Source organism: Taudactylus pleione, unplaced genomic scaffold (genome assembly GCF_031769625.1).
Source record: "Taudactylus pleione unplaced genomic scaffold, aTauple2 ptg000556l, whole genome shotgun sequence".
Classification (NCBI taxonomy): Eukaryota; Metazoa; Chordata; class Amphibia; order Anura; family Myobatrachidae; genus Taudactylus; species Taudactylus pleione.
The window spans coordinates 19,392,884-19,406,548 of NW_028284958.1; the positions used below are offsets into that span (position 1 = coordinate 19,392,884).

The 13,665-nt window shown below is 42.4% G+C and overlaps 1 protein-coding gene across 1 annotated transcript in view; it reads right to left on the minus strand.

The window, feature by feature from the left end:
* Positions 1-3,346: 3,346 nt before the first annotated feature.
* Positions 3,347-13,665, minus strand: part of PCSK6 (proprotein convertase subtilisin/kexin type 6) — a 205,087-nt gene continuing 194,768 nt past the window's right edge. Inside the window, exons 19-21 of the mRNA XM_088452719.1 lie at positions 7,705-7,834; positions 7,498-7,610; positions 3,347-5,695 (exon numbers count right to left, since the gene is read on the minus strand). Coding sequence (XP_088308845.1) covers positions 5,598-5,695; positions 7,498-7,610; positions 7,705-7,834 — 341 coding nt within the window. The 3' untranslated portion in view covers positions 3,347-5,597. The remainder of the gene's footprint in view (positions 5,696-7,497; positions 7,611-7,704; positions 7,835-13,665) is intronic.

The following is a 13,665-nucleotide window of genomic DNA, read 5'->3' on the forward strand; positions in this document are numbered from 1 at the left end:
ACCTTCAGAAGGAGCTCTCCAAACAAGTCAGGGACAAAGTTGTTCAGAAGTACAGTTCTGGGTTGGGTTATAAAAAATATCCAGATCTTTGATGATCCCCCGGAACACCATCAAATCCATCATCATCAAATGGAAAGAACATGGTACCACAACAAACCTGTCAAGAGAGGGCCACCCACCAAAACTCACAGACCAGGCAAGGAGGGCATTAATCAGAGAGGCAGCACAGAGACCAAAAGGTAACCCTGAAGGAGCTGCAGAGTTCCACAGCAGAGACTGGTGTATCTGTGCATGTGACCACAATAAGCCGTATACTCCATAGAGCTGGGCTTTATGGAAGAGTGGCCAGAAAAAAGCCATTACTTCGTGATAAAAATAAGAAGAGACAATTTGAGTTTGCCAAAAGGCATGTGGGCGACTCCCCAAATGTATAGAGGGCAGGTGCTCTGGTCAGATGAGACTAAAATTTAACTTTTCGGCCACCAAGGAAAACGCTATGTCTGGCGCAAACCCAACACATATCATCACCCCAAGAACACCATTCCCACAGTGAAACATGGTGGTGGCAGCATCATGCTGTGGGGATGTTTTTCAGCAGCAGGGACTGGGAAACTGATTTGAGTCGAGGGAAAGATGGATGGTGCTAAATACAGGGATATTCTTGAACAAAACCTGTTTCAGTGTGCCTGTGAATTGAGACTGGGACGGAGGTTCACCTGCCAGCAGGACAATGACCCGAAGCATACTGCTAAAGCAATACTTGAGTGGTTTAAGGGAAACATTTAAATGTGTTGGAATGGCCTAGTCAAAGCCCAGATCTCAATCCAATTGAGAATCTGTGGTCAGACTTGAAGATTGCTGTTCACAAGCGGAAACCATCCAACATGAAGGAGCTGGAGCAGTTTTGCCTTGAGGAATGGGCAAAAATCCCAGGGGCAAGATGTGGCAAGCTCATAGAGGTTTATCCAAAGGGACTTGCAGCTGTAATTGCCGCAAAAGGTGGCTCGACAAAGTACTGACTTTAGGGGGGTGAAGACTTATACACGCTGAAGTTTTCTGTTATATTGTCCTAAATGTTGTTTGATTCACAATATAAAAAAAAACAAAACATAACTTCACAGTTGTAGGCATGTTCTGTGAATGAAATGATGCACACCCTTTAAAAAAAATCCATTTTAATTCCAGGTTGTGAAGCAACAAAACATGAAAAATGCAAAGGGGGTGAATACTTTTGCAAGGCACTGTAGATTCCTAATTCCAGAGCCTGTTACCCTTTATTTGAAAATGTCATGTATAATGTCTTTCCAGCAGTGTATAGCCTGTAAGCGGCATTCGGCTTAAGTTCTCACTGGTTTGCAAATGTCTGTTTCCACACTATTTGTACCAGGGTATCGAGCTTGTGGTTGTAGTCATCACTGGGGACACGCTACTGCATGCCTATGCTTACTCACCCTGTGGTCTCCAGCTCCCTGTGTTCTCTACCTGTCCAGTAAGTCCACTAGCTCCTGCTATAGCTTTTGCTTCACATTCGTCATATAGTATCCTCACCCTCCCATGTGAGTGGATCTGATTTCACCAATTTCTCATTCCCTCTCTGACAATCATCTTCCCTATTTTAACTTATCCCTCACTCCTTCCTCCAAAAGCTACAATCACTAAGCATCACCTTGAGGTTTCTGACACCGTATCCTTATCCTCCTTGCTCGACTCACTTCTCTCCCCCATTGACACACTCTCCTACCAAACATGTGCGCCATCTTGGAGTAATTCTCGACTCCTCCGTCAACCCACACATTCAGCACCTTTCGCAGTCCTGCCATTTCCATCTCAGGATATCTCTAGGATCAGACCCTCTCCCTGGAGGCAAACAAGACTCTCAGCGCCAGACTGGACTACTGTAACCTCCTCTTATCTGGCCTCCCTGACTCCCACTCTCCACTCCAATCTATCCTCAATGCTGCTGCATGGCTCATCTTTCTCTGCAAACATACTACATCTGCCTCCCCTCTCCTACAAGCCCTACACTGGCTCCCTTCCCCTTCAAAACCCAATTCAAGCTTCTCACACTCACAAAGCCTTCACCCAATTCTCTTCTATTTAAATATCTGACCTTATCTCCCCTTACACTCCCGCCCCCACTCACTTCACTCCACAAATGAATGCCACCTCTTCTCCCAATTCATTACTTCCTCCCACTCCTGACTCTTAAGCCTGTCCCCATTCTGCTTCCTACCACTGGAACTCTCTCCCGCAGACTCTCCACAAATCCAACGGCCTTTCAAGACCCACTTCTTTATCAAATCCTTCCAGCTCTCATCCACCCACTGCTCCATGCTCATTGTATCTCCCCTCCATCACCCCAATCTGTTTGCCCCTCAACATTGGACTGTAAGCTCTCACGAGCTGGGCCCTCTTCCCTCATGTGCTTTTCCTCTCCTCACTTATATCATCTTCTTCCCACTGCCTACAACAGTACCTATCGTTTGGGTTCTGCTGCCTTGCTGCGTATTTGGGTACGACTGCTGATGCAGCAATGTTTATAAACCATGTCCTGTTATGTTCTATACTGTAAGCCATTTTTTTCTCTAGTTTTGTTCATACTGTTTCTTTACTTTGTAAGGCGCTGTGGACCCCTTGTGGCACCTCAAAGATAAAAAGTACTATTTTGTTTGTACTGTTATCCAGTAAAGACCAATTAGGTTAGAGCTCATTTTAATACTCACATGAAAGTGTGTGCAGAACTGAAAATAAAGATGGTATCCGGTATAACACCACCTTCAAAACATAATGACGTGCAAGCCACCAGGAATGCTGCTTGACTGCAATGTGCACTTGTGCTGCAGTATGTAATCAATCCTATAAATTAAATAATCATAGGGGACAATTCGTTTGTTTGAGAGAATCCATCTAAAGGAAGCAGTAGCTATTGAATTGTTTTGCGCAACCAGCCCACACTGGTCATGATGGCCACATTCTCGTGCGTGGATGCACAAGATTAGCCGCGTTAAGCAGCTTCTCCCATGTTAAGTGACAAGCACGCTGCAGTTATGTGACCAGCCCCAAAGCTCTACTTATCGCAGATTTCTGCTCACACCTTAGGAGGGTGCAAGCAGAAATCCGCAATAATTGCAGCCTTGGGGATGGTCACCCAAAATTATTAAATAGCTCCCTGGCTCTTTATACGGGAGCTACAAACCAACTGAATTTAGTGTTATGTTGGTGTTGGCAATTTAAGGTTTGCATATTTGCACATTTTATTCCAAAGTCTAAAGCTGTACTTACTAAAATTGTTGTAAACACACAGACACATTGCAATTGTGGTCTCTGAAATAAGAAATCAAAGTCATTTCATGTAAGTAACATTTTATTGATCCAGGTGGCAGATCTTGGACCAGACCTCAAGTTCCACAGACTAAGGCCATGGAATTGTGTCCCTTTCCATTTTACATAGTTCAGAATTGCTGATGAGGCAGAAGGATATTTAATATAAAGCCAATAAATATACCCAGCCCAGTTTGATAAATGAATATAAGGTAATGTATTAAAAGCAGTTCACGTTAACCTGTCGAATGCACAGTGGAGGCAGCCAGTTTGAACCCTCATGCCTTAGTAGATTAGTAGGCAACAAGTGCACTTTAAATGCTAGGACAAAGGTGATCTTATTCCAAATGTATTCTTCTCCCTTCCCAGCTGTGTGCAGAATGGAACCGGGGGCAAACTTTAAACAAGCTACTCTTTAAAAGATTCTACTAAAAATATATTTATATATAATATACATTACATACAACACAGAAGTATCTACAGTTTGATTTATGCATACTGTATATGTGCACACTAGAAAGACTATACGAAACACATTTTTATACAAAATTACATTTATGGAAAAATACACACAAATTGTCATATAATTTAAGACAAAAATTGTAAAAACAGTGCTCAGCATTAGACAACCATTACTTTAAAAACATCCACTTCTTAAGTGACCAGCAGGGCACAGATTCCTACAGCCCCTCTTGCATCTAAGGAGCCATGTACAATTTTGACAATGGTCCTTCTGGCATATTGCGAATGCAAATGATACATGGCATTAGGAATAGTATTGGCTAAAATATCCCAAAGCTTGCATCCTTATCTAGCAATTCTGTATTCATAATGAGGGGTTTTTTTTGTTTTTTTTTGGGTGGACAACCTCTTTAAGTAGCTCCTATTTGTAAATTATTTAATACCTCTGCTTAACATTTCAATGAGTTGCTGGATTGAAGAGTAGATTAAGTAAATCGCAGTATATTCACATGTATGCATTTCCCTCAAACCTCATTCAGTCGATGGTAATATTTTCTGGTTGGTACTGTAAAATCTGTTAAATCAGACTCCGCATTCAAGAGAGATTCATTGTTATTTTTTGGGCTACAGTACCTCACAGCCTGCACCCGCTGTATAGATGTATGTGATTACAGCTCATATATAGCTGGCATCTTAGAACTCTAGTAGGTTGTGTGAGGTGCTACAACCATTACATACTACTTTCCACAACTCCCAAATGGAACACCTACAGTGCTTTAAGTGCATTCAACCCTTAGTGACAATGTAATCCATTCCTTTTATGTACAATTGTGTCATGTGATAGACTGCTGCTAAGCAACAACACACGCTGCCCTCTCCACATTGCAGAACTTATGGTCGCTGTTTTGAAACTGTTGCACTGGGTAACAATTATGATACAAACTGATCACCTATTATACAGAAACCAGGTGACTTTCAAAATTTCTGTGAACTTCTTGCACATTATGAAACAATGCTGGCAGAGTGTATGCTCAATAGAACAGTTTAAATGAAGTGCCCTGTGTGATGGCTTAGGAAAAAACGTGCAAACAAATCTAGATTACTTTGTGGCTAAAAAAAAAGAAATAAGCGCTAAGTAGTGTTAAATGATTGTGTCAATTCATGTCTGTGCATTGTTAAGCTGTGACCCTACAAATTTAGCAGATTTAAGAGATTGCCCGATAACAGCTACACTATTCAGTATCAGTAGATTCACTACGCCAACACTAATCATGCCCAAATGCCATAGAAACTTTGCAAGTTCTCATGTTCATGCACCAACTCCCTCACTCTCTCTCAGGAATGCATGGATACATATGCAGAATGCTTCGGTCAGAATACACAAAGCAGTGGAACCAAGTACTGCCAACACCGATTCACATTATGCATCCCTCCTCACTTCTGTCCACCCATCACAGTAACCAGTGACATTCAGCATTAGAGAATGAGCTGGTAACAAGCCTGAGCATTGGAACATAGGGCCACCAAAAGACAATCAGAAGTATGCTCTTGCACTGAAAAGATAGAAGTCCAATCCTGAATGAGCCCAAAAACCTTTCCAGCCTCAGACATCTGTGGTGGAGAGTGACTAGCAATGCAACAAATTAGGGTTTGGTCAAGTAGAAAAGCCTCTTAACCCATCCAGTCAGCATTGGCATGAAGTATATTAATGCCATCAAAATAGCACCATTGCCAGAAGTGGGTGTTCTGGACAGTATACACGGTAAGCAGTCACTCCATGGTTGGAAGCAGAAGATACTGGAAAGAAACCAGGTTCAGCCTGAGTGCATACAAGTCCGACAGCAAAACTGGATGAAAAGCTTCTGCTCGCAAAGCTTGGTGGACTTCACCATCTCACAGAACATCTCGTCAGCTGGTGCAGAGGGGAAACAAATTCAAGACATTATATACCGACTAACTGTATACCAATGAATTATATAGGCAACTATACAGAATACGGTCAATATCCCTGCACTTGGGATGCCTTGGCACCTGTCAGAATCCTGGCGCCGACATCCCAAAGGTAAATAGCAGGGTTAGGGAAAGGGTTAGCGTTAAGGTTAGGCACTAGGGGGGGAGGGTCAGGTTTATAGTGCGGGGAGGGGGGAGGTTAGGTTTAGGCACTGGGGAAGGTGGTGTTGGGAAAGGGTTAGGATACCTACCGACAGGTATCGGTCTCCTAACCATGTCGAGATGCCGGCGTCAGGATTATGACCACCGGGATCCCGAACACTGGCAACCCGTACCCAGCCCCTGTATAAGGTCACAAATGGTGGCCATAACACACTACATGGAAACAACCAATGCCTAAATCTGCCATCTAGTCAGTGGTTGTGTGGCAGGTTAGAGATCTTGTGATCTTTCACAACTACAGGTGATCTCTTCAAAGGGTTTAACAGCATTTCATCAATTTGAATACTCAAGTGACATTTAAATGATACCAGTTCAGATGTACATGGAAATATTTAATTTTGTAAACATCACCCATATAACCAAATGGGCTACTTCCACACATCTTGCTCCCCAGGATATTGTTCTATGGGGGTCATTCAGACCCGTTCGCGAGCAAAGGAAGCTAGCAAACGGGTCGATGTTCCCCCACTGCGCATAACGGAGGGAGCTCCGTCGTGCGTATGCGCGAGACCCGGACTGCGACAGCCAAGCTGTCGCTCCGGGTCTCGCACCAAAGGGGGCGTGCTGTCTATGTTGATTGACAGCACGCCCCCTTTGGTGGGCGTGCCGACGGCGTGCCTGCCAGACGGAGGCGTTCCCATGGGAACGCCTACCGTCTGGAGCCGGGAGTGGGAGTGATTTTGGCTGATAGAGCCAAAATCACTCCAGGGCTTGCGACAGCGAGACCCTACCGCAGGGTCTCCGTCGCAAGCCCGATGGTCGCGATGGTCAAGACCATCGCGACCATCATCATGGACGCTCGCATATGCTGTGGGTGGTCACCCACAGCTATGCGAGCGTCCAAGAGGATGCTCCATTTTCAGGGAGGAGGGCCCTGATTCAGAGCGAGTGCTCTGGTCAGAGCATTCAGCTCTGAATCAGGCCCTATATTCTTACCCAGAAGCCATTTTTTAGCACATTTGCCAGTAACATCCTCAGGCAATATTCTTAATACAGCTAAAGCTAGGTACACACTGATTGATTTTTTTTTTATCAAACCGATAATTGGGACGATTTTTCAGCAAAATTACCATCCCGATATCTCTGCTACACAATTTAAATGAAATACCTGGTGAATTTCAGTGAATTTGCATAGGAGCGCCCACAAGGAGGATGAAATACTGACAGGAGAACATAGAAAATAAGGGCAGGTTACTGAGAATGCACACACACTGCTCTATATCAGGAAATTGAGGCCGACATTTTCAGACTTGACTGACAGGTCAAATAATGGAAGGAATGAGTTTGTGGATGTTTTTGAACCGTTTTATTGGTGAACAGCTGAAGTAATTCATACACACTATACAATGAAGGTGGCCGATCGTCCCGATTATTGGCAAATCGGCCCAATAATTGTATAGTGTGTAACTAGCTTAAGTCATGATAAAAAAAAGTTGGTCACCATTAACACTTCCATATAAGAGCCATCGGTATTAACTTGCATGATCTTCTGCATGCTTATGGTAAATTCTTTCATTAAAATTCCCCATCCTAGATACTCACCATTGTTACATGTATGATTAGAAACACATGATCCAACGAGCAGGCTGTAGCCCTCTTTGCATTTCACACAACTCTTCCCACCGGCTTCACAGACTAGACAGTTCTCTTCACACCTGTAATCAAGACTGGAGATCAGCACTGAGCATTCTGTGACAAGTAAGAAGTCAATGGATGAAGTCTAGAAATACAGGCTGCTGGATAACATACCTCCTACATATCTTGTGTGGCAACCCAGGCACCTCTTCAGAATAAAAGCCTGAGCTGCAGGTTGAGACACAGCGCCAGTCATGCAGGTTAAAGTCTTTGGTACACTGAGTGCACTGATCCTTCCCTGTCCCTGGGACACAGAGCAAAGTGATTGAGCTTTTCCAAAAACACTGGTGTTGCACATTTATCGCCGACAATTGTTTCCAGGTCAGATTTCTACAAGTAGCTATATATTGAATTTGCTGTACAAATCACAACTTGGATTTTGCAGTAACCCAAGGATATACAACAGGAAGCCCATCTACCTATTCTAGTCTATAGCCCTTGATTTGTATTATGATCTGGAGGCACATAAAAAATGCACACTGCTGAAGTACCAGTCAATGAGGGTCACCATTGAAAATGAAACTAATCCTTCTGGTCATTGCAAAATCCATGCAGTGGGTGTGCAGTGTGCTAACATCTGAATAAATGCAATCTGTACCTACTTATGCAGGTTGGAACATGTTCTACAAGAATGCACATAGTGTAACCAATCTAAATTTACAATAGTTAACTTGAAGATCCACTCCAGCAATAATTTTAACTTTTTAGTTACAAAAATACTGCTTGGTGTAGCCTTCTTTACACATCACTGTTGGGATATATTTCACCTACACATATGGTGCAATGGATAACATTACTGCCTTACAACACTGAGATCTCAGGTTTGATTTCCACCAAGGCCCTCACTGTGCGAAGTTGGTGTGTTCTCCCCGTTTGCATGGGTTTCCTCCCAGACACCAAGCATATATACTGGTAGGTACACTAGTTTCTGGCAAAAATCAACCCTAGTGTAGGGGGGTATGTATAGATGTGGTAGGGAATATAGATTGTAAGCTCCACTTAGACAGAGACTGATGTGAAAACCAATTATGCTCTATAAAGCGCTGTGGAATATGTGTATTATACAACTGGTAATAATAAAAACAGTAACCAACAGAAACGCAAGATGCATTACTGTGTCCCATATAAAGCAAGACCTAAGCATTCCACTCTCATTTGAATAATTCTGTTCCACAAGATGAAATCTTGTTTTTGCACTCTAGTGTTGCATTATGACACTTCAGGGATTTCAACACTAATCTGTATTAAGGAGTGGAGTGATTACCTATAAATATAAGAATTGTTTCCAACATCAGTTACAGTAAACAGCGCTCACATGTCACATTCAAGGCACCTCCTTGATCACTTAACACTTAATTAACGCTGAAGGCTTGCACAGTGGAAATGACAGAAGGTTTCCCACAGCGTGATGTCATCACTCAGATCATGGAGGTGCCAAAGCAATGAAGTGTATGTGCATCCAGTCCGCAAGGAATCAAGCATTTGCTTGTCTGCAAATGACCCTGTGGTTCTAATATAAATCTGTGAAAGCGCTGCTCACCCACTGTCATTCTGCCTTAATGTAGTAAAATCCAGAAACACCTCTCTGCTTTTCCAGCACAGACTGGCGTCACAGGTACATGTGGCCACCCAGACACATCCAAAACACTGTGGAGGGCAAAACCACAGAGCATACAAGAGTCCCCCTGCTTGGAGGTCAAGCAATAGTATCAATGCTAAAGAGATGCAAGTTGGGAAAACACACAGGACCAAAATATTTACTGCAAACCTGAACCAGTCTCCTGCTGGAGCAGCTCAGCATATAGCATACACAACAAATGTAGCTATCCAGATTCATAGCAACTTACTCTCCTCCAAAACAATCTGAGGTTGCCCACACCTACTCTAGACACTGGTTAGAACTGCACCGTGTTCTTATAGAATGAGGTTGGTGTAAATTGCGAACATTTTATGAAAGTATACTAATTTATACTGTTACCATATATGCAATTTTATTTGTAGTTAATAGAGATCTTTTTGTAGGTATGCAATATGCTTATATGTACAAAATCTGTATTTCACAAATCAATATTACCAGGCGTAACCAGGGTATTTGGCACCCAGGGCAAAATGAAAAATGCCATGCATCCCCTCCCAAACTGTGTGCGCACCGAAGTCGTGTGTGTGAAAAATGGGCATGACCACTGGTACATGGGGCGTGTCATGGGAATATTCTTTTCCATTTAAGTTTGAATCCCAGGTATGGCTGTATTTTGGATTATGGAGAATGTGTAGTAGCTTGATCTAGTTCGAATTCACAGGCTTTCACTGTAGTAGCAAGTGGCTCCATTGGAGAGGTGACTGACTGCAAGCATGAAGGTGCCAAGTTCAAATCCTAGGTGTGACTATTTTAGATTAATAAGAATGTGAAGTAGCTTGATAGTTAGAATTCAGTTATCCCTTTTAATAGATGGCTCATTGGTAAGCTGTCTGACTGCAAAGCATGAAGTGACAGGTTCGATTCCCTACTATGAGCCGTATTCAATTAGAGCGGATCCGCGATACTTTTTCGCCTCCCAGACTTCTCGCCTACATCACGTGTTTTGTAGGCGGAAAAGTATCGTGGCCGTCCCAGCTTTACCCCGTATTCAATATGGAAGTACGCGAAAACAAGACCCGGCGAAACTTGAACAGGTGGAAAGTACTGTCAGATTTGAGGAAATCAGCCTGACACCCCCCAAACGATGCTCTGACATGGGAGTTAGCTATGATACCCCCTATTTGGCTTGCTGAAGGTGGGCTCAATAGCTGCTAAATAGTGGTGAAGAATAGTATTCAAGAGTATTTTTTACAGAAAATAAGTTATCCCAACAAATTTGGGGTACTTGAAAATGGGGGCCAGCATATTTAAAAGTTGCTAAAGTTAAGTTGAAAAAAATCGTGAAAAATCCACCTGCCACAAAAGCACCTGCAATTAAAAAAACACTTGGGGCATTCTTGGGGACCCCCCCAGAGTTAAGTACGTTCGTGTTTAACTTTGTCCCCCAACTTTTTTTTGTCCCCCAAATTCAAAGTGATTTTTTGGGTGTCTAAGTGTTTAACATTTTTTTTGACACAGTTTACCTTTGGGGGACTGTCTAAAGGCTGCACGGGGGTTCCTGCAACGTTGTACCCCAATTCTGCACTTTCTTCCGCCTGCTATTCATAGGCAAAACTTTTTCACCTATTACATTGCATTGACTTTCCGCCTAGACGGAAAGTCTTTCAAATTGAATACGGAGTAAAACCAAGCAGGCGAAAATTACGTCATTGGCGAAAAGTTATTGCCAAAAACACGCGAAAACTGCTTAGTTTCAAATTGAATACGGCTCTTAGATGGCCAGCAGCGCCCCCCTCTGCTGGGCCCGCCAGAGCACGTGCCCTGCTCGACCTCCCCCCTAGTTAAGCCATTATTACATACTAGCTGATGTACCCGGTTTTACCCAGGTAGAACTTTTCCATCTCACCACTCCAGTAACACATTAATCCTTCACCTCTATAGTAATGCATCGCTGCTATAGTAAGTCATTAACACATTTCCCTCCCTCGCCCGTGTTGTAACACATTCGACATTCCCCCTCCTTCACCTGTGTAGTAACACATTTCCCTCCCAAACCTATGTAGTAACATATTCCCCTCCCTCACACCTGTAGTAACACAATCCCCTCTCACTGCTGTTGTAACACATTTCCCTCTCATACCTATGTAGCAACACATTTCCTTCCCTCACTATTCAAATAGTGGAGCCACACCAACTGCCAGTGATGTTTGGCAGCAGTTGGGTTGACAGTTGGTGTTTGAAAATGACCTGTGCTACAGCCACGATGAGTCCGTCAGGCAGCACATTGCACAGGGGGAGGAAACATTTTAACCCTTTTTACCCCAATAAGAGCCGATTTTCAAAAAAATCCTTTCTAAGTGGGCACCTACGTCATGGAAGGAATATACTACCGATTTCCATGTTTCTAGGTCCAGAGGTTTGGACTGGACGTTGAGGAGTCTGAGTCAGGACATTTGAGATAGATATATATTTATATATCTATCTATCTATTAGTGATCGGCAACCTGATTCACTCCAGGGGCCACATGCGAGTCCAAATAAACTATAAAAGGGGTCACACGTTACCTTTAATCTCAGTTATCATGCAACATACATTAAAAGAAAAACCACCATCTAATAACATTAGCAGGCATTTTATACAAGCTATAACAAACTTTACAGTAAAGCATGAAGAAGCTAGCTGGGGGCTGCAGGTAAATGTTTGGATGACCACATGCAATCCTAGTTTGCCTTTTCACTTGTATAGATGTTTTGCAGTTTGTACTAATGTTATATTTGCACTGACACCTGCTTTTTCTAATACCCAGGGGGTTAATTTCTAAAAGTGGATGTAAATTACCACCATTGGGTCAGGAAAACTAGTACATCAGACAAGTGTTGCCACAGCAACCAGATGTTTCATTTTGTAAACCACTACGGCTAGAATCAGAATGGTTGTTATTGGTAATGATTCTTTTTTTTTGCCTGGAGGTGAAAGGTGTTATTTTTAAACCAGTTAATTTTTCTTCCATGTTACGAAGTTTTCCTCCACTGTTACCGAATTTCCCCATAGGAATTATGCACCATTTTAACAATTGCACAGGACATAGAAGGGGCAACTAAACGTAAAAGGAGTAGGATCAATTTGGCCTAGTGATAGAATTAAACCAGACAGTTTATTTACAAAACTGCTGATATGCAGAGGAGAAAATGTTAAAATTGGATAAAACCGAGTATTATTATTTCATATACTATCATGGGGAGCGATTCAATATAGCGGGGATTGAATAGAGCCGGGTGGGAGCTCCTGGAGCTTATTCAATTCAGTAGTTTAGTCCAACTAATTATTTTTTCTCACACCCTCCTGAGGGTGAGAGCAGAAATCCAACTACAATGCCGGCCGCGAGGCTGATTTCCGGCTAAGTGCGGCGCTAACAGCCTCGTGGCCGGCACTTTAGTCGGAGAATGCCAGCTCTCACAACTAAACACCCTGGTAAAGTCACAAGAACCGGCATTGTCCGACTTAGCTTCTAGTCTGACTAAACAGCGCGCTGAATTGAATAGCTCCGAGAGCTCTCTCCATGGTGTGGTATGGTAACTGCACAGAGGTAGATTGTAAGTCCATAGATAGGGTGGTTAAAGCGGCAAAAAAGATCATTGGTCAAATTTTCCCTCGCTTGGAGTAGATTTATGTGAGGAGGGGCATGATAAAGGGCAAATACATTCACTGCCGACGCCAGTCATCCTGGTTATACTGCATTTGCATTTTAGATCCCGCACCAACAGGTTGAAATTTTTTTTTTCTTCCTATCGGTGATCTTTAGGCGATTTATAACGGTCTTGTTTTTAGCTTTCTTTTATATCTGGATGTCCTGTAAGTAGTACAAGGTCATTTCACTTCCAATGTTTAATGTTTTGCAGTGACAAACGGATTATCGTGTTTATATGGCAATATATACTGTTGTGCTAAATAATATACACAGTAGATGTTTTATAGAAAGGACAACAAATGGTCAGGAGGAAATATGAATCTAGTACAGGTTGAGTCTCCCATATCCAAATACGGAAAATTTTTAGCATGACTGAGAAAGTGAAACCATTGCTTTCTGATGGTCCAATGTACACAAACTTTGTTTAAAGCACAAATTATTAAAAATATAATATAAAATAACCTTCAGGCTGTGTGTATATGGTGTATATGAAACAAATGAATTTCATGTATATAGACAAACTTTTTCTGATGCACAAAATTATTAAAAATATAGTATAAAATTACCTTTAGGCTGTGTGTATAAGGTGTATATAACACATAAATGCATTCTGTGTTTAGATTTGTGTCCCATTCCCAAGATATTTCATTATTTTATGCAAATATTCCAAAATACGGAATATTCCGGTATCCGAAATACACCTGGTCCCAAGCATTTTGGATATGGGAGACTCAACCTGTATAGTTCTAGGATCGGGAATTTAATTTTCAGCAATGTCTGCAAAGTTCTGTCAAACCGCTGGCACTC